Source organism: Passer domesticus, chromosome 5 (genome assembly GCF_036417665.1).
Source record: "Passer domesticus isolate bPasDom1 chromosome 5, bPasDom1.hap1, whole genome shotgun sequence".
Lineage (NCBI taxonomy): Eukaryota > Metazoa > Chordata > Aves > Passeriformes > Passeridae > Passer > Passer domesticus.
In genome coordinates, this window is record NC_087478.1 from 14,261,945 (window position 1) to 14,289,255 (window position 27,311).

Genomic DNA, 27,311 nt, shown 5'->3' on the forward strand with positions numbered 1-27,311 from the left:
AGCCCTCCTGATTATGGATGGATACCAAAATAGGGTACATGATACTTTAAGAATTGTGTTGTCTGCAGGTACTACCTAATTACAAATGTGTATCTGAGTCTGTAAAATGTCTAAATATCTTGCAGAATTTTTTGAGGTTTTTTTGTTTGGTTGGTTTGTTGTTTGTTTGGTTTTTTTTTTAATTGGGATACTGTATATTAGTTTAGGCAATGCTAAAATTTGGGGTTTAAGCTGAGTTTAATCTCCCAAGGCTTGGATTATTGTCTCCAACACTCACCGTCCCTCAGAGCTGCCACTCCACTGATGTGTGCTCATCAGGTGTAGACAACCAACAGAGCTGAACAGAAACTACCAAATGGCTCTATGTTGAGAAAACTTGCAGGTTGTCTGAGTGGGGTTACTTCCTTGAAAATGTGGGAGTATGGAACACCCCCCATCAGTGATGGGCTGGTGTATGTAGGAGCTGGTGCTGCCATGAGATGTTAATGAATTATGGAAAAGCAAGTGGTGGTTGCAGATAAATACATACAAGATGGAGACTGAGCCAGCTGGTTCTGTGACAAAGGATTCACAAAAGCAGCTTATTTCATCATTTTATTCCTGAGTTTACAAAGTCATTACCATAAATTAAAGATAATGGATGCAAGTCCCATATGAACTCTCTTCAGCAACGGAGATAAGAATTTCACTTTCTCAGTGATCTTCCTTTGCCAACATAATAGCTGGGTTTATTGATTTTTTTTCCTATCTTGTTGTGACACAATAGATTATTTCCCTGCTTGTAGTGTATGTTTTACCATGGATTGGGACAGGCAAACTTAGCAGAGGTAGAGACTTAGCAAGTTCACAAATGGAAAGCTGGGATGGACATAAAAAATATTGACCAATAAAACAGAAGTTGAACTCTTCTTTCTAGAATATCATGCTTAAAGTTTCATATACATGAAGGCTGAGGGTAATATCAATGTGTACAGGTCAAACAGGTGTCTGTTATTCACAAAATTATGTTCTGTACATGGTTTGCTTCATAGATTTGCTTCCACAAGTAGCAAGCATTTAAGCAGTTTCAAGTAAACTGAAATACGCTGGGACCATTTTTTGTACCTCTTGAGTATTAATAATTGACACAAATACCTCTTTAAATATTTGACAATGAAAGTTCCAATATTGCTGCTATAAGGATGAGTCCTTTCTTGACCAGGCTCCCCAGAGTGCCACTAGAAGGATCATGATGATCACTGTGTAAAGGGTGTGGACTGTAACAAGATCATCTCCATGCTGGTGGTTGAACCCAGAGGTGCTGTGCCAGTTCTCACTTCTGTTTCCATTAGTTTTCTGTCTGTGAGCACGGAGAGAATGGATCCTGACATAACAAAAAGCAAGATCAAGGTTAAAAATTATTCTTCTTTATTAAGAGTTCCCTAGTGTTTGTGTAGTGTTTGTAATGAAATCCAGAGTGTGCATTGAATCATTGACTAGATTTGGGAAAGAGTTCTTCAGATTGTCTGGAGCTAATAAAATAGTTTCTATAATTGGAAATGCAAAACATTTACCAGCCATTTGGTATTTCTCTCCCACTGACAGGCACAGTGACTGGATATGGGCTTGTCAGAGGAAAAACAGTGTTCTTACTCCTCACTATTGATAACAGATCAGAGAAAAAACACACCCTTTCATTTTGCAATATTATGAAAGTGGCAGGGTTCAAATAAAAAATTACAGTTTTCAAAGTTTTAATGTATGGGGATAAGCACAGCATGTGATCTTCCCATCCTCTTCTGGCATGTTTTCTCTGCTTTGCAGAGGGGACTTGTGTCAAGGTTTTCATCAGGCAAAGATACCAGTCAGGAGTAACTACATAAAGCATATCTGCAGGATTCTCTGCAGTAACATTTGACATTGCTTTGTCACCTTTCCCAAAGGGTTTGAAACTAGAAGTATCACCTATGGCAACAGACCTCCAGATCTTCACCAAAAATTGCCTGCTAAGCCCCAGTGCTAAGTCCTTGTTCCTGCTGCTTTTGCCTTTTTTTATTTAATTTTTTAAAGAGAAAAGAAGTGTTTAATGTGCACAATTACATCTGAACTGGAATGCCAGAAGGAGATTAACTAGCTTGTGATTTTCACATTCGTTAGGAAGGGTCTGAGATGGATTAGATGTATTGCAGGTCTGGTTCATACGTGTTCCTGCTGTTACGGTGACAGAAGAGTAGAGATTACCACAAATGTCAGCACAGATAGAGTTTATGAGTAAAAACAAACTTTAAACCACAAATTACATACTTAGGCACACTTGGAAGAGAGCTGTCAAAACTGATTTGTTAAAACTGAAAGACTAGGAAATGTAATCTCCAAAAGGGAATTAATCAATAAACCAGAAGTTCTGCCCTTGAGCTTTTACAGAAGGTAATTACAGAATTAGACATTTAACATTTTTATCAGGACAATCTGTCATGGGTAGCTGCAAATCAAATAACACAGTTCATGATCATTTGGGAGCATCATGTGAAGACCACGAGAGGAATATTCTGGCAATAGTTTGCTTTTCTATTCCTGCCTGAGGGGAATGCAGTATATGCAGCTTACCTTCTGCAAGCATTCATGGTGGCTGGGTGATTGAGTTCCCACTGCGTCAGATTTCTTCTTGCAGAGAGGAAAAAAGCTTATTCTCGTTTCGTTGCACAAAATGAGAAAATTTTCTCTCAGTACCAACAAAAAGAATCTTCTTTCCACGCCCACCAACTTGACCAACAGTAATATCAGAACATTTCTTATGTGTCAATGAAAGCTCTCAAATTAATGGTTTCTAAAGCTGATTTTGACACAGTTCTTCAAGAAATTCCCTTGAGCAGTTCACAAGGCAAGTTATGAGTAATCCCAGTGACTGGCTTCTTTTAGCTGCTGGGATCTCTAGTTATAAACAGTAGCTCGCTGCTGAAGTGTTGCCAAATTTATAACAACACAAGTAATGCACAGATGGAGGGTGGTAGTGATGAAAAATGCAGGATGAGCTGTAACAGAATTACTTTCTATTAGATCACAAGCTATTTTGGGGTAAAACTTAGTTCCTTTCTACAACTGCAATTTGGTTTAAACTGCCTTGACTGAAATTTCAAGCCACCATCACTTACATATGCTGTAATACTCAAATATTTTTTATTAAAAAAGCAGAAGCTTTTCAAAAAAACTGACTTTTATAATATGATCACATTCAATAAGCAGTCAATAAGCAATATATCACCACAAAAAGCCACATTTTGATATCCAAGGTTAGTAACAGTCATACATCCCATTATTCCGTGACCACCTGGAGCCATTAATTACCAAGAGGCTGTGCCAATGCAGTTTCTCCCAAGCTGGGTCTTGCATGATCAGCTGGGTTAATGGTGGGTTTAATATAACCAATTCAATGCCCCTGTAATGATCTGTAGGGCTTGTAAACAAATACATTTAAATTTGCAACTTATAAAGACAGACCAAAACCCTTCTTTCCCAAAACACTTTATTGCATCATCTTTAAAATAACTGTATTTCTCATTTAACTGTTACTTTTCAGCTTATTGTCACATATAATTGCTATTAAGACAAATCTCAACTTGTAGTTCTGCTGCATTTCTAAAGGCCTTTGCCTCTCCTTCACATATGTCCTGGTTACAGCATTTATGTTTTTATATAAATAAAACTGGTTCATTTAGTTTTACTAAAACAACTAGTAATTTCCAAATATGTCCTGGAAGAATCACTTACACCCAGAAAATTAAGACTGAGTTTGCGACTAAAACTGTGTCACCGGAACCAGTGAAGCTACCAAGGACAAAGATTCATTCTTCATTATTAGTAATATATTAAATATAGGAAAATAGAAATATTACAATGACTTGGAAGAAGGAATTCTGACATCAGTAAAGAATTACAGACTTGTATCAGTTCTAGTTTTTTCAGACCTGATCCTGAGAATACAGGAAGTTACAACCCTTGGATTTGGTTTTCTCAAATAACATAAACATGGATAGATGCAGCAATAAAAGCTGTATTCTGCTCCAGGAACGCTCCAACTACAAAAGGCCTGCCAAGGGGAGCATGGCACTGCCCCAGCACTGCTCCCTGCACAGGTTTCTGCTCAGCACCTCAGCCTCAGTGGCAGCCTGCTTTTACTGTTCCACCTAGGGTTAGGGTCAGGCTCAGGGCTGAGAAAAGCACAAAGTTCAGGACTTCAGGGACATTGCAACTACAAAAGGCATGCAAACAGGAGCAATTCATGTCATCTCCCCACACTTGATGTCAATAGCTTTATTTCAGAATTTTCTTTATTTTTGACCATTGAATTTCTTGCCATTGTAACCCTGCCCCAGTCCGTTTGTTTCACTTTTTTCGCTGACTTTGAGGTTTCATTTTCATTCATTTCAAAATCTCGCGATTTCAAACTGTACCAATTCAAGTACCAAACAAGTACCAACAGTACCAAACAAGCAAGGTTTGGTCCCTTTCCCTGCGCTTCATATCGTCCCATTCCATTTTAATTTTTTTAGTTTGGTTCAGAAATTTCAACAATGAAATCTTGAAAACAGAGAAGAAAGTGTAACAAACACTCTAGAAGGGAAATGCAATATAAAATAAAATGCAATTAAAAAAAAAAAAAGACAATTTGGGAATGCAGTGACTCCAACCAAATTGATTGGGATGAAGTGAGGTGCAGTGAAAAGGACTCAAAATTTCCAAAATTAAATTTACTAAAGTTCCAAAATCAGGGAATGAAGTCAAACAAAAAGACAGGAGAAGAAATTGATGAAATGAAACACTTAAAGAAAAAAAAATCTGCAACAAAGGGAAAACAATCAAATGGCATGGGATGACATGAAGTGCAGGGAAATGGACCACACCTTTCCAAAATTGAAACTGCAAGATTTCCTTTGAAGAAATGAAGAATTTACTTTTATAAAAGGAAATGAAGTCTTGAAAACAGAGAAAAAAGTGAAACAGACTAGGTAGGAATTATAATGACATGAAACTGAATAGAAAGAAGTCAAAGAAACCAATAAATTGAAATTGTTACATCCATAAGAGTAATTCAAGGAGCAATGAGGAAAACAGGTAGAAAATTCTGATGTAAAGTGCTGGAAGACAGAAACCTTAACAATGAGGATTGTCCTATTTTACAAGCAACTAAGCTGGACAGTTCCCCATGCAACTGACCACGGCCAGCCAGGAGGGACTCCTTGGGTCATTTCAAGGGAGGGAGAAGTGTGAGGTGAGCATGTTAATTTTCAGCAAAAACCTGTCTGTCCCAGCCATTTATTGTGCATATTTGCCAATATATAGGACACTTTCTATATACATACATACTGTCACATACATACTGCTTGTGGGGCTCCACGAAAGGTAAAAAAAATGACAAATGGTCAACTGGAGAGAGGATTAGAGAGTATTTTATCTATATGAAAATCTGCAGGTTATGATTAACTATTCTTATTCAGCTGATAAATTCCAGCTGGTTGATTTAGTAATCTAAAAATACTTAGAACAGATTACATCACTGGAACTCAATTTCTCATACCATGCATGCATGAAGAGAAAACCCTAAGCACTGCACAGCATTAAATGTTGGAAGAAATGTGAAGAGTGGTGTTTTCCTAGTATTTTTATGAACATGGTTCTACTTTTAAAACTATTCTAACAGTCAGGCTGCTTTAATGGGACTGATAATAACAGTCTGTGGCTGGAACTGACATCCATGGATCTCATTATTCCTTATGCCACTTTAGGATTAGATATATATCTCCTTCACAGAAGGGGACATCACAGAATCTATTAGGCTGGAAAAGGCCTCTGAGTCCAACCTCTGAACGCCACCTTGACAAATACACCTGGCACTGAGCGCCACATCCAGCCTTTCCTGGGACACCTCCAGGACTGTGACTCCACCACCGCCCCGGGCACCCCATTCCGATGTCTAGTCATGCTTTCTGTGATTAAATTCCTCCTATGTCCAAGCTTCATTTCTAAAGTTAAGCTACCAGGACAACCACATCCAGCAAAGGTGTCACGGAAACCAAAGGAACGGGCGCGCAGGCCGCGCCGCAACCGGCACGGCCTCATACGAGACCTTCGGCAATGCCACACCCTGCTGAGGCTGAGGCTGAGCCACCACCGCGGCTATCGAGGCAGGCCAGGCAAGCCGGGCCGAGCAAGGACGGCCCGCGGGGGTGACACACCACGGCCAGAGCCGCGCCAGGGCCGAGGACGGCCGGAGCGGCCTGCGCAGCCCAGCCGTTGGGGGCCCTGCTAACTACAAATCCCAGAATGCACCGGAAGCGCCCGTGTAGCCTTTCGAACCTGCCAATGAGGGCGCGCGGGGCGCATCACGTGGGCGGGGCGCGCTTTCCAAGCCCGGGCGGGCGCGCGGCGCGGCTCGTGCGCGGCGGCCGTGAGGGGCGAGCGGTGAGCGCGGGGAGCGGCGGCCGAGGAGCAGGCACCGGCCGGGCCCTTCCCCTGAGCCCCAGCGCGGGGCTCGGGCGCCTTTCCCCGTTTCCCGTCGGGGAAGGGGGGGGGGACCTGTGCGAGCTCGGCTGAGGTGGGGCGGTCGGCGGGATGGTGAACTGTGTGGCACCCCATAAACCACCTTCTCGGTGGTGCCCAGCGACAGGATGAGTAGCAATACTAAATTGAGCTAATCCACAGGAAGCTTCATTTCAGCGTGAATAGGAGGGTGGCAGAACACCGGAGTAGGCTGTCCGGGGAGGTCATGAAATCTCCCTCTCTGGAGATATTCCTCACCCCCTTGGAGGCATTCCTCCAGTCTGCTCCAGACTACACAGACCCTATATATATGGGATTGATACATATATATATATAGATATAGATATACATATCATGACCCTGTCTGGATATGGGGTTGGACTAGATGATCATCAGAGGTCTCATCCAACACTCACTATTCTGTGATTCTGTGTGGCAGTCCCTAAATATGAGAGTCTTCAAAATGAATATTTACCTCCTCACTAATTCAGCAGTATCATCAACATATGTGACCCTGTTGTTCGGTTTTTTTGGGTTTTTTTAAACCTCTTGCATGTCTACTTTTATATTTTCCAGGTACTATGGAAGAAAAAAAAGATATGTCAGTACATAGCCTGAGTCATTTGATGGAAGAAAAACTGGATATTTGCACAACCAGTGGTAGGTGGAGAACATGTGAAGTTGTTCTCTGTGTGGTGTATCCCCTGTTGTAGGTTAGGCCAGCACAGATCAGTAGCCATTGTCTGTCTGCTGTGTATCTAATCTGAGCTCCTCCCTCATCCATCAGCTGCTGATTTATTTAGGGTATATATAACTGATGAGGAAAGTAATCTTATTCACTGGCTCCTGCTACTATTCTGTGGTAACCTGAAAAAGAAAAGCACTGATGGATGGAACAAATGCACTGTCACATAGCTCTAGATTACGTGTTCTCATTTATTTTGACTGGAGGCTGCTGATAAGCTGCATTCCATGTTGCTGTTACAGCTGCTTAGAAATTGCCATTAAGCTGTTTGACAATATTTGGGCATCTCACAATCATGATCATGTTCACAATTGTACCTTAAATTTCTTTGACCTAAAATATGTTTTACTAAGTTTAACATTTTAAACTTGGTAGCTAAAGCTTTTTGCCAGCTGACATCACTCACTAAATTGTCAAAGCATAATGCAATGATTTTCATTGCAAATCCATGCTGTGACAGAATCGTTTTTATAGTTTCAGACTTTCCTCTTCTGACTGATGAAAAGTTTGATTTTGACCTTTCACTCTCTTCAACAAGGTAAGTTATGTAAGTCCTGTAAACCCTTCAGAATGGGTGCATGTAAGGTGCTGGGCTAAATTATTTTTCTTTGTAGTGGAAATGAAGATGAAGTTTTTGTTGGACCTGTGGGACACAAAGAAAGATGTATTGCTGCCAGTATTGAAGCAAAAAAGTCTGTGTCTGCTTTTGATGATAAACTCATGTGGAGCCCACTTCAAGGAGAGAAATTTGTGGAAATTTTCAAAGAAGCTCATTTGTTGGCACTGCAAATAGAGACTGGAAGCAAGGACAAGGAGACTAAAATAAGCCAATCAGAAGAACAGGAAAACAAGATTGTAGAAACATTTGTGGAGGACTCAAAGTCCAAGCTGAAGATACTGAGAAACAAAAACATAGAAGTAACTCCCAGGCCTGTTAAAAGGGATACATACTGTGTGCAGGATAGCCCGGCGTGTCAGCTGCCACCTTGTTTCCAGAAGGCCTCGCATAAACTCCTGTCCGACGGCAAAGCACAAGCTCTCCCTGCTCCTCCTAACAGAAGCCCTGTTAAAATTTGTGTGTCTCCTACAAGAAATGCCAGTTTGCCCCTGTCAGAGGAGCAGGAAACTAAGGAAACAAATACAAAGGCAACTGGCAAACTGCCAATGGCAAAACCATCATCTGCTTCTGGAAAAAGTAATTTGTTGACAATTGACAAGGTAAAGTCAGGTTCTGGGCAACATTTTCTTCAAGTGAAGTCTGTGCTTTAGGAATATTTAACCTTTTATTTTCAAAAGCAAACTTTAATCTTCTGGTGCTTCTCTACCTCATAAAATCCTTAGTCAGAAAACATACAGAACAAAAAATGAGGGCAGGTGCTATGGTATAGTAACAATTTGGTTACTTGTCTATTATGACAGTATAGAGCATTTGCAAGTCAATTCTTATCCTTTCTTTTGCAAGTCAATTTCTTTTTGCATTCTGGTTTTGTGAATACTATAATTCTTGGCTTCTAACTGGTTTCTGACACTGCTGGGTTGCTGGTAAAATTACTACACTGCTACACTTCATGTGTAATTTTATACTTAATGTGTAAAAGTGGCTTTATTTAATCCTTGTCCATGGGAATGTATCCTGGCATAGCAAGGAAATAGTTGTGTTAGGGACCTTGTGAGCACCAATCCCAGTCTTTTGATAGAATATCTTTTGGATTTTATTGCTCTACACTTTCTAGCATAGGTTCTAGTATGTATTACAGATTTTACTGAAGATGTGGCAGGGGCCTCTCAAGAACCATCACCTGTAGAAATAACAGGACTCTGACATTCTAGTGCTTGGGCTGACTCTTTTTGTTGTCTACTTCCTTTAAGTCCATACTTAAGTTTGTGGCAGGAATAAAATAGCTGTTTGCCTCCTAGAACTGATGTTTCACTTCTGTATAATAATGCAGACACAATGATCTGTCTCTAAGAAAATTCACTTCTTAAAATGTGATCTGAGTTAAAGAGCTCCTCTAAAATTCACAAGTAAAAAGTAACAATACCAAGACCAGTAATGACAAAATAATGTGTTAAACAGGGCTTTCTTTTTTTTTTTTTCTTTTGATTCAGCCTGGCTTAAGGAAGATGACATATCTGAAATGTCCTCGTGTTGCCAGTGGTCTCCCAAGGAAGGCTACATCATCATCATCTTCATCAACAGTTTCCAGCATGAACTCAAGTCTTAATTCAAGTTTACCAATTTCTCCTATAGGCATAAAAGGTAATTGCTCTTACTACAGATTTGTGCCACAAATAAATATTGAAATAGCTAAGCATTTTCTGGACTTTGGATTTGGAAATGTTTTAATGGTACTCAGTACATTCAAGCTCTAAGAAGTGTTTTCTATGGAGAATAAAATTTTCTAGGCTAGCCCAGTAAATCCCTGTGGACTAAAGATTAATGTTAGACATCCATAATTTGTAGATTGCCTCAATTCATACAAACCTGATGCCTACATGTGAGCATCTGACAGAGCTAGAAAGGAATCAATGCCCCAGGAATTCTTTCCTTTATGCATGACCTCCTCTATTAGAGCCAAGAACATGAGCTTCTGAATGCTCTGAGCTTGTCGGACTGGAATTAAAAAACAAAACACCAAAACAACTGAAATTTGGGAAGAAGGTGGGAGGCATTATTCCATGGGTCTGTAAGGGTAAATAAAGGATGAGCTTTTCTCATGGGAAAAACACCTTTAGGGAGATAACACAGCCAAGAGGCTTGTACTGTGTTGAGACCATGAATTTAACCATTTTGGTAAGCCTCAAAGGACAGGACAATAGTCTCCTAGAAGTACTGACAGATGTGAGGGCTACAGTGCTTGTGCATCTATCAAAATACCAAGTTTGAGCCAATTTTTATTTTGCACCTTCTTTCTGGGAGATTAATAACTAGTATTAAAAGCTTAGTATGAACTATTTTATGCAATAGAACTGTCTAAGCAAGATTCATCCTGTTAATGAAAGTAACCTACAGGCTAAAAGTAAGAACTTCACAGAAGTCTGGGAAATATGCTTGTGTGGTGGTTTAGCCTGTGGTGTTAATCAGTGTAACTCAAACTTACCTCTTTGAAAGGTTGCTGAAGGGAACAGAGCCAGCTCTGCTGGGAGTAAGTGCTGGAAGTCATTTGAATCTGCAAGCTGTTCTGGCATTCCTTGAAGAATATTCTTTCACTTGGTTGCAGTAATTCAGGAATTTGATGAGAAGACTATAAAATAAAATTGCCAAAGAATTTGAGGAATACATTTTCAGTAGTTGTGTATATTCTCCTTAAACTTGAACTGTTTTTCTTTCCTGTGTTAGTATAATTATTCTGCCTAGTCAAAACCTATAGAAGTACAACTTTCTATTTCAGGAAAATCAAGCATGTCATCAAAAGCTGGTGTGAGTGGCTCTAAGGTTTCATCTAGCACAAGCAGGCTGGCCCTTGTCAGACCTACCACAGTGTCATCTCTGCAGGCTGCCAATACTGAGAAATCCAGGAAGCAAGTGAGATCAGCTAGTACTCCCAAAATACCTAGTGCCATAAGCCTGGCTAAATCTTCAGCTTCTGCAGCATCATCTGAGGCTGCAGGCAGTGGAATTCGGAGACCAAGCTCTGTTTCCAGCCTGCAGCAGCTATGTCAACAGAATAAAGATGGGAGTTCAACAAAAGGAAGCCTGTGTCCAAAGCCCAAGGCCAGAGTTTTGTCTGTTTCTACAAGTCAGACTAAGGCTCCTGTGAAGACTCAAGGTAAGCACATACTTTGTATGACCTGTCTTCTGCTTTGGTTATTAAAAGTAAATGTTGCCCTGAAGGCTTGTTACTTGTTTCATTACACTTCTGTCCACATTTAACTGAAAGATAACTGCTATAAAAGAAATAAATATGAATCTGATAGCAATTAACAAAAACTTTCTCTTTAGATGCAACACCAAGCAAGTTGGCACCAAAAGCAAGACCATCTCTTGGATTAACATTTTGTGGCACACCTGGAAGGTAGGGCTTCACTGAAAATCAAATGCACTGAGGCATCCTTAGCATGCAACATGGTTGGGTGTCACAAGTCTTTGAGGAGTTCTAACTTCATTGTCCCTTGAGAGCTGCTGAGTTAGAAATGTTGATGCCTGTTGGAACTGATTTAAAACAAATCAAAACCCAAAGCTAAACCAAATAACCCTCCCACTCTATTCAGAAGAGGTTTCTTTGCAGTGCTAAACAGACTAAAATAATTAATAAAAGAATTCTGATCGAGTAAAGCCCTTACTATGCTGTGATTATCAACCTTAAGGTGACTACTGTTCCCTTACTGACCAAAGGGAAATGGATTTCTGTTGTTTGGTGGAAGAGCATTATTCAAACAGTTTCTAGAAGGTATTGGCTAAGGCGTGTTCCTCTCCTAGTGCCATGGCAGTCAGCACTCCTCTGAAAGCCTCAGAAGATAAGGCCTTCCAGAGCTTTTGTTTTCCTGAGAAGTCTGCCCCCATGACTCCGGCCAGCCTGCGGCGGTCTGGCCTGCCTACACCTGTGCGCCGCATCTCGGGGTTCCCAGCAGTGACTCCTAGGACTGTTCCAAGAATGCCAGCTTCTCCACGTGCTGCATCTCTTCGGCAGAGCTTCAGCTTTTCTACCAAAAAGACTTTCACAGCTGGGTAAGACAGAGATCTCCATGTATGAAATGAAATCTCCATGTTTTACATGAGTATTGTAGGCAAACTGCCTCTTAGTGAACTCAAGTGATGACTCGTGGGTTTCAAGGGCCCCTGCTAAATGCTAAACCATTTGAGCATAGAAAAGCTGTGTAGGCCTAATAAAAACTTATGACTTGTGACTGGTAAAATGGTATAAGCCATACTGAGGTGAGTCAGTATCTAACACTAAAGAATTACAGCTTTAATAGGAAATTGTATTTCTTGAACAAGGTAAAAATTTAAGACTTGTGTCTGATGCTCTGGTGTTGTTTGGCTGTTGCCTTCTGATGAAGAGAAAGAGCTGATTAAAATGCATATTACTTTTAACTTTTGTTTTATATTGTTGCCAGTTGTCCATAAAATGACACTTTGTAAAGCACCAGTCAAAAAGCCAAGGATTTTCTTGGCTTGAACTTTATTTTCTGAGCAGTTTTACTTATGTTTTAATTACCTTTTAATTTTTTTCCCCCCCTGTGGAAGTGGTGTTGCCTTCTTCATATTATTCACCCAGCATCTTCTGATAAGAGCCATGTATATGTATGCAGGCTTGTTTTGTGGCTGGTGGAGAGGAACTGTGTTACATAGGAATGATTCATGGCTAAAAAACTGTGTCATGTTACTTAGGCCAAATGTCTCAAATAGTGTTTCCTCTGAAGGAAACAATTATTCTGTCTACAGTGACTTTATCATAGTAATCAGATTACAGCCTCTGGTCCTCCAGCCAGTGTCAGTGCTTTCTTTCAGCAGGGACTGAAGTTGTCTGCTTAGTGATACACAAAATCAATGCCTCTTTGCTAGCTGTTCCAAGTTTAGAAAAAAACAACGGAAATACCTTGTGTGAAGTTTAGGCTGGATGGAAATGTCAAGTAAGATTAAATTCTTCGTCATCCCTTTTTTTTTTTCATGAGTAGGCTATACTTTTTCTGCGGAATGAAGTATTTTGTATTTTGTGGGTAACTAGCATTTATTTGGATAAAAATATGGGAAGCCTTTTGGTCATTAAAGCTTGGGGTAAAAAAGGAGACAATGAGGTTAGATATTGGCTTTTCTGTCTTTAGTAGTTAATGCTGATTAAAGAACTCAATTATCTCTGTTGCTTTTTTCCCTAGCTCTAAACAGAAACAAGAGAGTAAGACACAGACATCTTCAGAAGATGACACGTCTCCTCCAGCTGTGCTACCTCTTGTACTTAACTTCTCACCAGAGAAAACTGCTACAGAAGGAGCAGAAAATGCATTAAAAGAGGCAGGAGTACAAAATGAGCTGGCTAGAGTACAAAATGAGGTGGCTGAAGAGAAACAACCTGAGGTAAGAAATGACAATATATTTTCCTACAAAACTAAGTGCTTGAGATATTTCAAGATAAGGGATAAGTAGGGAAACCACTTCAGTATACATGAAGTTAAAATATGTTAGAATAATGAAATAATAAAATATTTTGAGTTGGAAGGGACCTATCAGAACCATCAAGTCCAGCTCCTGACTCTGCACAGGGCACTCCAGGAATCCTACTAAACACTTCTATAACTCTGTCAAGCTGGTACTGTGACCACTTCCCTGGAGAGCCTGTTCCAGTGCCCAACCACCTTCTGAGTGAAAAACCTAATCTAAACCTCCCCTGACTCAGCTTCATGATGTTTCCTTGAGTCCTGTCACTGATCATGAGAATGAAGAGATTGGTACCTGCCCCTCTGCTTCCCCTGGTGAGGATGTTCAAGACCACAATAAGGTCTTCCCTCATCACCTCTTCTCCAGGTTGAACAGACCAAGTGCCCTCAGCTGCTCCTGGTAAGGCTTCCCCTCCAGGCCCATCACCATCCTTGCTGCCTTCCTCTGGATGCTCTCAAATAGCTCAATGTCTTTTTTTATGTTGTGGTGCCCAACTGGCTGTAACCATGTGCACCCTCTAGTGCCTATATTTAGCACTCAACATCATATGTTCAGTATTTCCATTGTGCTCCCATCTCAAATGCACTGTCAAGTACTTGCAGATTGTATATTTAATTTCCACTTTTGGAAGAGTACTGTGAAATCCTTGTAGCTTCAGTTAGAAAAGTAACATTGCAGGGCAGTTTGTGTTGCAGTCATAAAGCTCCTCCAGGGATTAGAAAAACCCTCCAAACCCAAAACACTGCTGTAGCTATAAATTCAGTCACGTAAAAGGAGCACAAATCTGCATACAGTGAGGGAGGATTAAACCCCAAAGTCCATCTAACAGTACACTTCAGTGTCAAGTAATTCCTTCAGTGAACACTTCCCCTCTCTCAGGAATGTAGTGGCTTCATGTTGAAAGCTGGCACTCCACAGGCATTAAGAAGAAAGGACTAAGGTTTTTGTTCTGAAATATTAACCTGACAAAGTGGCTATTGATTCACATATACTGAGGTTTAGAATAATGTGGATTAATTACTTGATGTTAATTTATCACTATGTTCCTTGTTAGCTTACTTGGTGGTGTATGTGTTTCAGAACTGCTTAGTACATGTTTGGGGTAGTTAAACTGGACAAAAGGATAACTAGAGTGTGAAGCTGTAGAGAATAGTTTATATGGCTAAATAACATTGTACAGTAATTGTAGTTAAATCATTTAAGTACTAAGAGGGTTACTAATCTTCTGTTTTAAACTTAACTATACTTTTAAGTGAAAAACTGTTTTATGCCCCAAGGGATCTCTCTTCCTTGTGTTTTCCCTGTGATGCTAGCCAGAGTAGAAACTGAGGATTTTACACTGTGCAATTAACCCTGCATGAAAGATACCAAGCTGTAAATTAAGCCTGATCTGTGATTATTAAAGATGTATAAGCTAAATTGATTGCCTTAATGTATATGAAGGCAACTTGCTGAACAGGGGAGAAAACCTCAATTTTTTTTTAAAGGCTTTACTGCTAGATATTGGAGCAGAAGAATCCCTCCCACACACTTCTGAATGTGAAAGTAGACCTTTGATTGACCTTTCCAATACTCCTGAAGTGAGTAAGATTACTTCTGCAAAGCCTGTGTTATCTGGGCAGATAAAGGTAAGCTTTATTCAACTCATCTGGTGCAAGTTATGTTAGCAGAAAAATGTCACCTGTCTTCAAAGCAGTTCCACAATACTATAGGAATTATTTAATATTAGCTCAATATGGTATATGTAATTAGGTGCTCTTAAGAGAATGTCATGTTTAAAAACAATGTGTTCTGAACTAGAGCTCAGTAAGCAATCTGCAAATCGGAGAAGGGGGATGCAGAAAGAACTTAGTTCTTAAAGCAGTTGTTATAGAATAAAACTGTTCTGAAGCAGGAAGTGAATGTTGTCTTGAGCAGAGTTGGTATGCTTATTCTTGTTTGACCTTTCTTGCACATTTTCACTTCTTGGCAACAGCTCATTTTAATCAAAAAAAGAAGGGATCCCTCTCCTGTTTAGCTCCTCTCCAAATCCTCCCCTTAGTTGGAAGATGTGTGCTGTTTGAATCTGCTCTAAATTTTCCAAGCATTTTTGTACATTAGGGGCTTGAAGGTAGATGCCTTTAGATCATTGTCAGATGAATGCTGGTGACTGTGAGGATGCAGCCTTTGACAAAAGGTGTAGTTGGGCTCTGTTGAGTACCAGGCCTTTCAGATTTTGTCAGGAGTATTGCAGAACTCTGACTTTGGGGTGCACATTCAGAGGAGTTCAGAAGTGCTGTGTCCTGTCTGGATGGCACTGTCACTACAATATGCACAGTACTGAAACTTAGAAAAGGCTTTGAGGTTTTCAAGTATGGGCAATAACCTCCTTTTGAGAAGCTTGTGCTTGTCTAAGAATGAGCGTGTTTTTAAAAACCTGATTACAAAAGCTTGAGTGTGGTGTTTCTGTATTTGTCCTCTAGATACTAATAAGAACCCTAAACAAGAAAGGTACTTGAGAATAATAGAGATCATAGCTGCTAGTAGCTATGCACAACAGTTGAATACTAGCTAAATTTTTCTGGTTTTCTTTCAGCTAATTGATTTGAGTTCTCCTCTTATCACTCTGAGCCCTGATGTTAACAAAGAAAATCTGGATTCCCCTCTACTGAAGTTCTGAATTTGAACTGAAATGAAGAATTCTTAGCAACTGTGATCTTTGAAGTGGTTTTGGTGTTATTCCTCATTTGTGTAACTTTTTGAAGATGGCTGTAGATTGTCTGATGAACTGCATTAACAAGATAGAATTCTAACACTCTTGATACAGTCACTCTCATAATGGTTTTGTTCATGGATGTGCTCCAATGGATGTATTTAAACTATGTTGCTCTAAGGCAAAAAAATTGGAATTGTAATTCCAGTTTCTGAATTGGAAGCCTGTCTCCTTACTTCTTACCGATTGTCATTTGATTTCTCTATGTACAACAAAGTTCTAATTTAAAATAAATAATTGTTTGCTAAACCTGTACAAAATAACTTTTTATTGCATGATTTGTGTGGACTTTTCTAGTGTTTCACTAACAAATGCTAATATATAGGTTAAAAACTAGTGGACTTCAGGGTCCTGTAGCAAATTTGGAAACAAACATTTTAGCATTGAATGCCAGTCAATAAATCAACAGCAAGGAGAAGATAACACTTGTTACTGCCAGATGATTTAGTCGTAGTCCCAGCCCCCAGCTGGGAGAAACTGTGGCTTATTGAGGGATAACATGAAGCAAGGGAAGGGAGGGAGAAGTTTTCCTCCGAGTTTTTCTTTATCCGACTCACGGCGCTGGTCCTGTGGCTCAGGGGCAGTGGGAGGGCTGGGGCCGAGCCTGTGTGCGGGTTGTGGGTGGCCTGGCGGGGCCTGGCGTGCCCCGCTCCTTGTCCCGCTGCTACCGGCCCGGCGCGGCGCGCAGGCGCTGCGGGCCGGGCGGAAGCGGCGGCGGGGCCATGCTGGCGGCCCGGGCGCGCCGCGTGGCCTGCGCCCTGTCCGGCGGCGTGGACAGCGCCGTGGCCGCGCTGCTGCTGCGCCGCCGAGGTGCGGGGCCGGGGCGTGGGGCAGTGGGGCCCGGCCCGGCCCTGCCCGGCCCTGGGCCGTGCTGCGCGGCCCGCGCGTCCCCCCTCGCTCCCCGCGGCCCCGGGTCCGGCCGGCGGAGCGGCCCCGGGCCGGGCCGGGCACCGCGGGGGCGGCGGGGCGGCCGTGAAAGAGCGGGCGGGAGATGGGGTTTAGCGTCGCGCTGGGTTGCTGGAAGAGCCTGGGTTAGCTATTACCTAGAGCGAAAAGCAGCTGTGCAGTAACTGCACTGCAAAACAGCGCAGCTGCTCGCGTCTGTGGTAAAATGCAGTTATTAAAGCCTTTCTTGAGCAACACAGGCTTTGCGTTCAGGCTGTAAGAACTTACCTAAGTCATTCTTGCCTTCATTTCATAGGCTACCAGGTGACAGGTGTGTTTATGAAGAACTGGGACCCTCTGGATGAGCAGGGAGCTTGCTCCATTGACAGAGATTGTGAAGATGCTTATCGGGTGTGCCAGAAGCTCGATATCCCGTTTCACCAGGTTTCCTACGTGAAGGAATACTGGAATGAAGTGTTCAGGTAGAGACACATTTACAGTAGCTGGTCTTCCAGTATATTGTGGTATAAAATATACAGATACATGTGTAGTATTGTGTTACAATGAAAAGTAAGAATGGACAGATTATGAGGAATGGCAATTCATTGCAGTTTTATCAATGCTAAAAGAAAGCCATGAAGCCTGTTAAATATTGAGGAATTTTTTTTTTCTCTTGTTTGTATTTAAGGTCAGAATTTATATTTTGCTTTTAATGTATCATTTTTTTTTAGTTAGTAAGAGATTTCTGCTTTGTGTGAGTGTTTGGCTCAATTGCTTTGTTGCAGCTTATTTCCTCAGCTGCTGATGTGCTGGCCCAACCTTACTGCAATTTGAAAAAAAAATTATTTAATAGGATACTGTTATTGTATGTGTGTGTAACTTACACAGTGCATTTTACACAATGTGTGCTGAATCCAGTTTAGCACAAAATGATCGTGACCTAGCCTTGCTTCTTTAAACTTAAATCTGAAACTGTTCTCTAAAGAGGATGCTCGGATTTTCTGGAATTTGTTGCACTTTAAGAGAAGTCCTACATAGGAAAAGCTGAGAGATTTTTGTGGAAGGTAGGACAAGAAGGGGCACGTTGCTATAACAGCATAATTTATCTTTATGCATTGGGCATAAGTACATAAAAATGTACTTATGGTCTTCATCATCCCCCTTTAAGTAGTGCTGTTATTGCCTTACATGAAACTGAGGAATAACATGGTCATGCTGCATGTTGAAATGACATTAAGCTGAGCACCAAACTTCTGGACAGTCAGTGAAGAAAACAGCAAAACAGCTCTTTTCTGGGAAAGTTTGCTCAATTTTTCCCCTTTTGGTGTGAGAGAATGAGTAAGTGCTACAAAACTTCTTGGGGTTTATTAGTACAGTGTTTCCTTACATTCTGTTACAAGTGTCTTCGTTTGTTTCAGAATCCTTTTTTCTTCACTGTCATCACTGATCTTAAATTTACTCCTCCTCTGGATCTGTCTTTAAAACACCATAAAACACCTTTTATCACGAGGACTGTTCCAGGTCTTGTCTTTTCCATGGTTTATGCAAAGCCTGTTTCAGTTCATTCTGTCAGAGAGAGATCCAGCAGACACCCTTCATTGCCCTTTCTCTGGTTCTGTGCTTTACTAGAAGTCTGAATTGGTGTGAGGGTGGCTTTGTGGTGACTCCTTATAGAACTCTTGGGGTACCATAAGAGTCAGGTGTGAGCCAGCAAGAGGGAGGCAGCTCTGGATAGACCCCGGTGATTTAATTATTAGTATGAGTTGCTGAATTCAGAACTTTTGAAAAGGAGTTAGAGAAAATAAGAGATATGTTGCTTTATGTTCTATTTTTTAATGTAGTGTCACATGGTAAAGAAGAATTAATTGGTTCTGTTTCAGATGGAGACAAGTAAAACCAAATAACAGGTTTACTGTTGTTCTTTTAAATCCAGTCTGTGCCCTCAGTCTTCTTGAGAGCAGTGGCTGCTGACAACAACGTGACACACAAACAGATGCAGTGATAAGGCCTTTTGAGATCTCAGGGTAGCTTTGTATGCCGGTTTAATTTCATTAGTTATTATTTCAGCGTTTTCTAAGTAATATGCAGCAGTGTAAAACTACAACATGACTTTGAGAAACTTAGAATTTCTAGAAGGGAAAAAAAAAAAGGACAGGAAAAAGTCTGTAAGCCCCATGAGTGGCTGCATGTGGTGACATTATTGCAGCTGAAGTTACTGACTCTGTTCAGCTGAGACTCTCCTGGTGTGTACCACCAAATTGTCCCACTGGAACAATAAATAGGGTTGTTTAATTCTGAAGGTAAGTATTCTGTGAGAGATGAGTAGGATGTGCACAGTGGACAGTCACATCTGCCCAGAGGGAATATTAATTTAATAAAGTGGGGTTATAAGATTGTAATTGGTGACTTGATTCTGTCCTCAGTGCACTTTGTAGGAGATCTTCCAAATGTTGGTTTTTTGCACAGCAAAATCTAATGGATGTATTATTTCTGACATGAAATGTTTATGGTGACTGGGACTGGGACTCAGCTTCTCATATTTGAGCACTGTCCAATTTCTCATAGTCTTATGCATGTCAATGATTCTGATAGACATCTGACTATTTTACAGTGACCTCTTAAAAGAATATGAATTGGGAAGGACGCCTAATCCCGATATTTTGTGTAACAAGCACATCAAATTCAACTACTTTCTGCATTATGCTATGGATAACCTTGGTAAGACATTTTCAAGTGTGTCAGTACAGAGTGTGTGCCATGGAAATGCTTAAAGGAAACAAACTCTTCAAAAGGTGGGGAAATACATGAGTTCATGTGCATGCCTAACTCATATCTCTGTAGTGGTGTGTCAGTCATTGCAAAGTATTTGATTTTAAGGTTGCTTTTACAAAAAGAATCATAGTGTGGTTCAGGTTGGGAGGGACCTTTAAAGGTCATCTAGTCCAGCTCCCCTGCCCTGGGCAGGGACATCTTCCACTAGATTAGGTTGCTCATATGTAGGAACAGATTTATTTTGGGGACATGCATTGACTTGACCATTAAGTTTTACATTCTTACGTGGTCCTAAAGCACAAAAGCACAAGTGCTGGCATGCTGGTGAATAGTTTGCATTATTTAAATAGCAGGAGTATGATTATTGTCAGTGTAAGACTTCTCTATAAGTTTTCTTTTTTTGTTGCTTTCTGCATTTCTTACTGTATGTTTGCAATTGTGTTTTGAACTGTGATTTTCAAGTTTGTGCCTTTATGATATGTTTGGTTTTTCTTTCCTTAATAGGAGCAGATGCAATTGCCACTGGGCATTATGCCAGGACCTCACTGGAGGATGAGGAAGTGTTTCAACAGAAACATACTAAAAGACCACAGAAGCTTTTCAGAAACCGTTTTGAAGTTAGAAATAGTAAGTTGTGTGTTCATTTCATGTTTTGTCCTACATATGAAAGAGAAATTTAAACTATATTTGGTGTCACAGAATCAGGGATGTTTGTGAACTTACGCACAATGGTTACCAATTAAACCCCAGCCTTTGTAGATGGTTGTTTGTGCTAAACAAGGGTGTTTATATTACTGAAAATGACCCTGACTTGTCAAGCATTACATTTTCTTGTTTTAAGAGTCAGATGAATGTCTGAGATATGGTGAGAAGCATGCTATACCCAAAGGGACAAAACCTTGTAAACTAAAGCTTTGCAAAGCTGCCACAGCGATGATTTTACATTAGAGATTCCCTACTTTCAGTTGTCCACCCCTGGACTTAAAGGACTTTCTTTCTTTCTTTGTTTAAAGTTGAAATGGCCCCAGCTGGACCTCTGGTCTATATGTTTAACAGACACTTGTGTGTTGTGATGGGCTTCCTTGCCCTGTGACTGAGATTTTGTGTCACCAGTTGTAACCGAGCTGTTGGCCTCTAGTTTGGGTTTGAGGCAAGAAACATATAAGTAGTGTTTGTACAACAGCAGAGCTCTTAGTTTTAAAGAGAGGGGCAAAACATGATTGAAAAACTGCACCAGTTCTATTTCATTTGAGTAATCAGGAGATTTCATCTATTTTAAAGAAAAAGGTCAAACTCTCATCTCTGAGCATTGGTAATAACTCCACAGATTGCTCAAATCATTGATTTCTAGTAGGGTGATTTCAGGGCCAAGCAGTGTTTTTCTGAAGAACAGTATACTCCAAAGTATTTGAATCTTCATTCTCTATTTCACAGAAGTGTGAAAGTTGTTTTTGTTTTTTGTATTGTTGATGTCCTTGCCAGTGATGCATGCACTGATGAAATAGATGAGGCAGTGTAAGTCTTTGTGGGATTCTGCATAGTACAAAACCAGAATCTTCTAGATCTTTTTAGTGATACAGAAATATCCAAGTGTTTTTGTTAGATTTTGAAAAACATGTAAAATACTGTCTCTAAACGTGTATTTGAAAATAATAAATCAGAAAATTGTCAAACAAAATACTAAATAAATTTGAACTATAAATAGTAGTTTTGTTGAGATGCTTTATGTGTTTGACTTTGCAGCTGTGAAACTCCTTCAAGGGGCTGACCTCTTTAAGGACCAGACCTTCTTTCTAAGTCAGATTTCACAGGATGCTTTGAGGAAAACTATCTTCCCTTTAGGAGATTTAACAAAAAATTTTGTAAAGAAGATAGCAGCAGAACATGACCTTCATCATGTGCTAAAGAAAAAAGAGGCATGGTAACACTTAACACTCTTTTGATTTGTATTTCTCTCTAAAACAACTTTCTTGAACTTTTTGAACTTTAACCTGGGACAACTCATCCCAATATAATAGGTTGGGAAGCATTTTTCATAGGTGGCTACTTCCTTAAAAGTACTTTTAGGAGCTTGTGGTTGGTTCTGTATTTTGGCTTGCAGGTATTTTTGTCTGCTGATGTATCTCAGAAGAATTAAGATGAAGGTGAATGTGTAGGATGCTATGAGCCTAAAGGAAAACATCCTCTATCACAGCAAAGGAGAAGCTTTTTTTATTTTCCCTAGCTTTTAAAAGCTTCTTCACTTAAAATTATTTCTCAATATGTCTTTTGAAATTGGATCATACTGTTTGTCTACATTTACTCTTTAAAAAAGAAGTTATGTTTCTCTGAGAGCTAAGACTTCATGAGTTGATCTTAAAAGCTGTAATGCAGGCAGTAGTTACATTGCTGATGCTGCCTTGATTGCTTTTTGTGTTTATTATTCAGCCTCAGTAAATGAGTGTTTGAAGAATGTCAGCAGTAACTGGAAGGAAGAGAAAAGCCTATTTGGTTCTGAAAGTGGTTTTTTATAAGACATGGACCATCATTGTATGATTTTGTTACTTTTGTACTTTAATATGAGACATCTGTTTTTAATACACATACAACCTACCCACCAAGGTTAATGTATTTATTGAACAGATGTTCTATTTCCTATTATCCCTCTTCTCTCTTCTGTGCTTACAGCTCTCACTGATTCTGTATAGAATTAGTTTACCTGTGTTGCAGCAGTTGTTGTGGATTTGTATATGAGATGCCTAGGATAGTTTGGGATACACAGGAGGGGAAAAAATCTTGGACATATTATTAATAAACATTATTTCAAATGTTTTTCTTTGCTTTTGTGTATTCAACTCTGTTTCTTTTCAGAGTATGGGGGTCTGTTTCATTGGTGAAAGAAACTTCGAAAATTTCCTTCTTGAGGTGAGCAACACTAAATCTCTGACAGTCTTTGTTTTGTTCTGGTGTTCAGTTTTTAAAAGACTGTCTATAGAAAAATCTCAAGCAGCTTGTGGCCCACTGTAAGGAGCAATGTCCCACCTCCTTTGCAGCCACAAGCCTGGTTATAAGCTGATACCCACAGCCTGTAGGAAGTATCTCGCTCCTCTGCCAGCTGTCACTCATTTTCTGGAGCAGAAGAAGTGAACATGCACTCTGTGCCTGCCAGGCTCTGACACATGGTTGGATTGTGAGAGAGACAAATGCTGGATCCTGCTGTCTCCTGACATATGTGAGGATAGGGGAAGTGAAGCCTAGAATTGCTGCTCACAGGGACTGCCCTTCCTGTGTTTCTCTGAGAGCAGCATCAAGAAGGAGTCAGTAAGCTGCTTGGGCAGAGTTTGCTTCTTGAAGAGTTGTTTTTCAGCTTTGAGAGAATGTAGTGACAGAATCTGAAATATACTATGAGGTTTTCTTGAGCTGTCTTGTGACTTACCTCTTTCCTCTTTGTTAGTATTTGGAACCTCAACCAGGTAACTTTGTTTCCATTGAAGATAAGAAGGTGATGGGAAGACACAAAGGTAATTGGTTAACCCACTTTAATAACTTACTTTTAGATAAATGGAACAATACCGCTTATGTTTGGAGGGACAAGTTTTGGGAAATTCCAAAGGAGTCTACAGGTTTTACCCACTTTGTTAAACCATGGAAAATTTGCTGTATACAAGTAGAGCCTTGAACTACAACTGATTCTTGGTTATTTGTTCCATATTGCAAGAAGGCAAATCATTATTAGGGTTACTGTGTTGATACTAAGTACTTGTTATTTTAATACCAAGAGACCATTGTTCACTTAATTCCTTCAAAATGACTGTGCTTCAGCTCCATATTCTTTAGTACCTAAACTTTGCAGAAGAAAATGCATCTCAGTGATGCACAGGAGGACCAACATGGGCACCTTAACTTTTCCTTTTCTCCTGCGTGTTCTTCCTTTACTTTCCTCAATTCAAGCTGCCAGAACTGAGTTCCTCTCCCAAATAATTTATGATAATTCTGATATATTTATGATAATAGGATGTTACATGGGTACATAAAAGTAAGGGAGACTGGCGAGACTGAATGGTAGATAACCCACAAATTGAAACTGAAATGAATAAATAAATGTCTTTTATAAGACATGAATAAGAATGCCACAGTTGAAATCAATTAATTTGTAATCTTTAGTTTGCATTTCAGGAACAGATGAAATTTCAAGTGGATGTTAGTTTAGTTTCTGGCTGGCCCTCTTCTCTAAGACAGCTTGGTTTGTTATTCTTTGTTTAGTGGCAGAGTTTTGGGGAAATGATTTTAATGTGCTCCTCTGAAAGTAAAAGATGAAAAGTTGCTAGCAGCATTTTCATGTTTCTTTAGGTTGGTTCCTCTTCACAATAGGCCAGAGGGCTCGGCTGGCAGGCCTCAAGGATGCTTGGTTTGTTGTAGACAAAGATGTCAGCACTGGAGATGTCTTTGTGGTGAGATAATTAACACTTGTTTGGAAATGACTAATGCATGCATTTTGTGACTGCTGCTGTATGGAACATGAGCCTAACTTGGGCAGAGTTCTTGGCTTTCCTCTTGAGGGAAACAAGAACCAACTAGCGTAGCATCAGCAGGTGTGAAAAATCTTTTCCAAACAGGCTTTTCATGAGCACCAAATTGTTTTAGATTTTGGCACAGAGCTTTTCAAAGCAAAGGACAAATACTGAAAAGAATAAGCCAGTCTCTGAGCTCTGATTTTCTACTCTAAGGGTTTTATCTTAGTTATTATTATGTGGTTTATAAAATGTGTATTACCTTGGTTTGTGATGTATTGCTGCTTTGTTTTTCTACTAAAAGTATGAGGAGACAGTGACACGGTTTTATAATTTTGAAAATTGAGGTAGAATATAAATGATAAATAATAAATAATTGGTATGTTAATGGCTAATCATCTGAGGTGATGCAGAGTTCTGCAGCTTGGTAGCATTGATAATGTTTCTTCCTGTTCATGCAGTTATTCTTCCTGGATACTGATTATAATGAGGTGTTCTACTTGTTGATGTGCCAGTGCAGGGGACTGCAAAACTAAGTCAAATGAGAATCGAGCAGAAACAGACAGGAGCACTAAGAAAAATCTTTATGTTCTGCAGTGAGTTTGTCAAAGGCAATGCCTTTGCTGGGGAGGTGTTCATTTGGGAAGCTGGAGAAGAGGGAGGTAGCATCTTGTGGAGATAGGATAAAGAAGGTCAGATTTCTGAACTCAGCCTGGAGAAGGCAGAAATGCAGTTGGAGAGAAAAGCATACAAGAGGAGAGACGTGACTCTGAGGAGTGGGAGACTGACAAATCATTCAGTCTTGCTTTAGCCTAATTTAAGTGCTAACAAGTGCTTTCTTTCTTGCTCATATTGCCTTCATTTTGCTATGGCTTGATGCGTTTTCTGTATTTCATGCTTCACTTTACACGTTACGTGCTCTTTGGCAAAAACATCAGCAATAAATAACCGTATTTTAAGGCACCATGCAGAGATCACCCTGCTCTGTACAGAGACCTGCTGCGGACAAACCGCGTGCACTGGATAGCAGAGGAGCCTCCGGCAGAGCTGGTCAGAGAGAAGATGATGGAATGTCATTTCAGATTTCGGCACCAGATGGCACTGGGTAGTCAAACCTTGTTTTTCTTCTGTCTTAGTTTGTGAAACTCTGGTAGCGTGTTCATAAAGTTCTGCAGCAATGGTGGATAGGTTTTGGTTTGGCCTTCCTGTTTCTGCAGTGTCTTAAAAAACAATTCTGTACAGTAGTATCTGTACTTAGATCTGTTTAGCCTTGGTTTTCCTTCTTTAACGTGAACATAATGGTTAACTGTCAGGTGTTTGATCATTTTCTGCTCTAGTGCCTTGTGTCCTGACTCTAAACCAAGATGGGAGTGTGTGGGTGACACTAGTGAAGCCAGCAAGAGCTATCACACCTGGACAGGTAAGTTATTAGAAGTAGTTTTCTTTCCATTTTTGTGTTTTACCTTATCTGGCTAGTAAAACAGAGTAGCTTTTTTATTAGCTGGAGCAAAGTAATTAGTTTATTTGCATGTGAGAGTGTTTAGCTCTGTTTTGACTATTTATCTACTATTTTAAGGAAGATTGTTTCTAGTTTTAAATGATCTCTTGTTATCTGTATAGTCTAAGAAACTTGCTTATAAATTTTAGATGCATCTCTGGTAATCAGTTGTATATGCAGAAATTGAAGCTGTTGTTGTTTGCAAGAAATAGATTTTGAAAGGCATTCATTTGGTAATTGCCTGCTTACTATGGGTTTAGTGTTCAAACCTGTGTAGTGAGACTCTGTCTGGTGAATTCCATTGTCCCAGACAGAGCTGAGAGGAGGTGCTGTGCCTAAAAGGGATGCCTTTCACATTGCCAATACAGAGATACTCCATCACATTCCAGCACACTGGCTCTCAAGCATTCCCTGCATCCCCTCTCCCAGCATACATTCTTCCCACCCTCCCCAATACCTGGGGGCCTGTGGGACACATTAGGAGGGAAATTATCTGAGAACTGTTTGTAGTGGAGAGAAGCTGAGAAGAATCCAGCCAGAGCTTGTGAGAGGCATGAGGATCCCCTGAGTGCCAGGAGCTGCTGAGCCTGTAGCCAGGCTCTGCCCTGCCAGGTGTGACACAAGGCAGGAGGTCCGGGCTCCCCTCTCCTGCAGGAGCCTGCTGAACACCTCAGGGAGCTCCAGTTGCTTCCTTGTAGATGCTCTGCTGCCATAGTCCTTGGCCCCCTTCATGTTTTGACAGATGCCACCATAGATTGGGCACCATTTTCTGGGGGAAAAAGGTGAAGATGCAGATGATGTTATGGATGTCATCCCCTTTGGAAAGGAAACTTTCCAGCACAGTCCACTCTGCCTCAGCAACTGAAGAGTTTTGAGATAGCCTTGTAGAAGTTCATGATGAAATGTCCACTAATATGTTTATAAATTTACACTCCTGTGAGTCTACAAATGCTCTGTGATTTGGGGATTTTTGTTTGTTTCAGGGTTTTTTTTAAGATTTAGACGGAACAGATAAAAATTACTCACTGTCAAGCAGGTCTTGCACAGCCTGAAGTTGCTCACCGTGGTTTTTGCAGCTGCTAAAAAGACTGTCCCTGTGTTTATCTCCTAGTTTGCTGTGTTCTACAAGGGAGATGAGTGCCTGGGCAGTGGGAAGATCCTGAGGATGGGCCCGTCAGTGTATACCTTGCAACAGGGCAAAAACCGAGAGGAGAGTCCAAAGAAGGAAGAGATTGACAAAATAGAACCAGCAACATAACACCTGGGAGTGTTTATTGAAGGACTTTGGAGAATTTGCTGCCTGAGAACAATAAAAACTATAATAAATGTGGTTCATAAGGCCAGTTAACCAGAGAGTCCCAGCTCTTGACTGTTAGCACTGAAGTTTTAAACTAAAGCCAGTTTGGTGCAATTTTGCTGGACTGTATGGTGCTGTTTATATTAATATGTATCAAGGGATGTCCTAAGGTGTTCTGTAATAGTAGTAGCACTTACAGGAATTTTAATACAAAAATCATGGCTGAAATAATAAATCTGTCTCTCATGAGTAAGTTAAA

General features: G+C 40.4%; 2 protein-coding genes and 1 long non-coding RNA gene across 14 annotated transcripts; 2 read left to right on the top strand and 1 right to left on the bottom strand.

Annotated features, from left to right (window-relative positions):
- Window positions 1-706: 706 nt before the first annotated feature.
- On the bottom strand, window positions 707-7,007 carry LOC135301742 (uncharacterized). Of its 10 annotated transcripts, XR_010363469.1 has the most exons (4): window positions 6,015-6,029; window positions 3,325-3,433; window positions 2,587-3,011; window positions 707-1,363 (listed from the first exon to the last, which is right to left on the bottom strand). It is a non-coding gene; the product is annotated as an uncharacterized LOC135301742 (long non-coding RNA). The 10 variants fall into 10 exon arrangements; XR_010363473.1 differs by lacking the exons at window positions 3,325-3,433; window positions 6,015-6,029 and adding an exon at window positions 6,992-7,007; XR_010363470.1 differs by lacking the exons at window positions 3,325-3,433; window positions 6,015-6,029 and adding an exon at window positions 6,334-6,435.
- Window positions 6,360-16,373, top strand: GTSE1 (G2 and S-phase expressed 1). Of its 2 annotated transcripts, none has more exons than XM_064422094.1 (11): window positions 6,360-6,438; window positions 7,093-7,176; window positions 7,736-7,799; window positions 7,876-8,479; window positions 9,371-9,521; window positions 10,654-11,031; window positions 11,205-11,277; window positions 11,682-11,930; window positions 13,079-13,277; window positions 14,846-14,986; window positions 15,934-16,373. In XM_064422094.1, the coding sequence occupies exons 2-11, from the start codon at window positions 7,098-7,100 to the stop codon at window positions 16,015-16,017; spliced, it is 2,022 nt and encodes a 673-aa protein (XP_064278164.1). In that variant the 5' UTR covers window positions 6,360-6,438; window positions 7,093-7,097; the 3' UTR covers window positions 16,018-16,373. The 2 variants fall into 2 exon arrangements, with proteins under 2 accessions (XP_064278164.1, XP_064278165.1); XM_064422095.1 differs by lacking the exon at window positions 6,360-6,438 and adding an exon at window positions 6,475-6,571.
- A 420-nt stretch (window positions 16,374-16,793) lies between these two features.
- On the top strand, window positions 16,794-27,311 carry TRMU (tRNA mitochondrial 2-thiouridylase). Of its 2 annotated transcripts, XM_064422096.1 has the most exons (11): window positions 16,794-16,920; window positions 17,312-17,477; window positions 19,607-19,713; window positions 20,272-20,394; window positions 21,511-21,683; window positions 22,618-22,671; window positions 23,201-23,267; window positions 24,097-24,197; window positions 25,218-25,362; window positions 25,595-25,677; window positions 26,867-27,311. In XM_064422096.1, the coding sequence occupies exons 1-11, from the start codon at window positions 16,833-16,835 to the stop codon at window positions 27,011-27,013; spliced, it is 1,254 nt and encodes a 417-aa protein (XP_064278166.1). In that variant the 5' UTR covers window positions 16,794-16,832; the 3' UTR covers window positions 27,014-27,311. The 2 variants fall into 2 exon arrangements, with proteins under 2 accessions (XP_064278166.1, XP_064278167.1); XM_064422097.1 differs by lacking the exon at window positions 24,097-24,197.

Bases quoted from the DNA above. Each gene is read 5' to 3' on its own strand.
- GTSE1 (XM_064422094.1), top strand. From the start codon at position 7,098: ATGGAAGAAAAAAAAGATATGTCAGTACATAGCCTGAGTCATTTGATG. The intron at 13,278-14,845 runs GTAAGAAATGAC...TTTTTTTTAAAG, and splicing joins CTGAAGAGAAACAACCTGAG to GCTTTACTGCTAGATATTGG. The intron at 14,987-15,933 runs GTAAGCTTTATT...GTTTTCTTTCAG, and splicing joins TGTTATCTGGGCAGATAAAG to CTAATTGATTTGAGTTCTCC.
- TRMU (XM_064422096.1), top strand. From the start codon at position 16,833: ATGCTGGCGGCCCGGGCGCGCCGCGTGGCCTGCGCCCTGTCCGGCGGC. The intron at 19,714-20,271 runs GTAAGACATTTT...TTTCCTTAATAG, and splicing joins TTATGCTATGGATAACCTTG to GAGCAGATGCAATTGCCACT. The intron at 25,678-26,866 runs GTAAGTTATTAG...TTTATCTCCTAG, and splicing joins GAGCTATCACACCTGGACAG to TTTGCTGTGTTCTACAAGGG.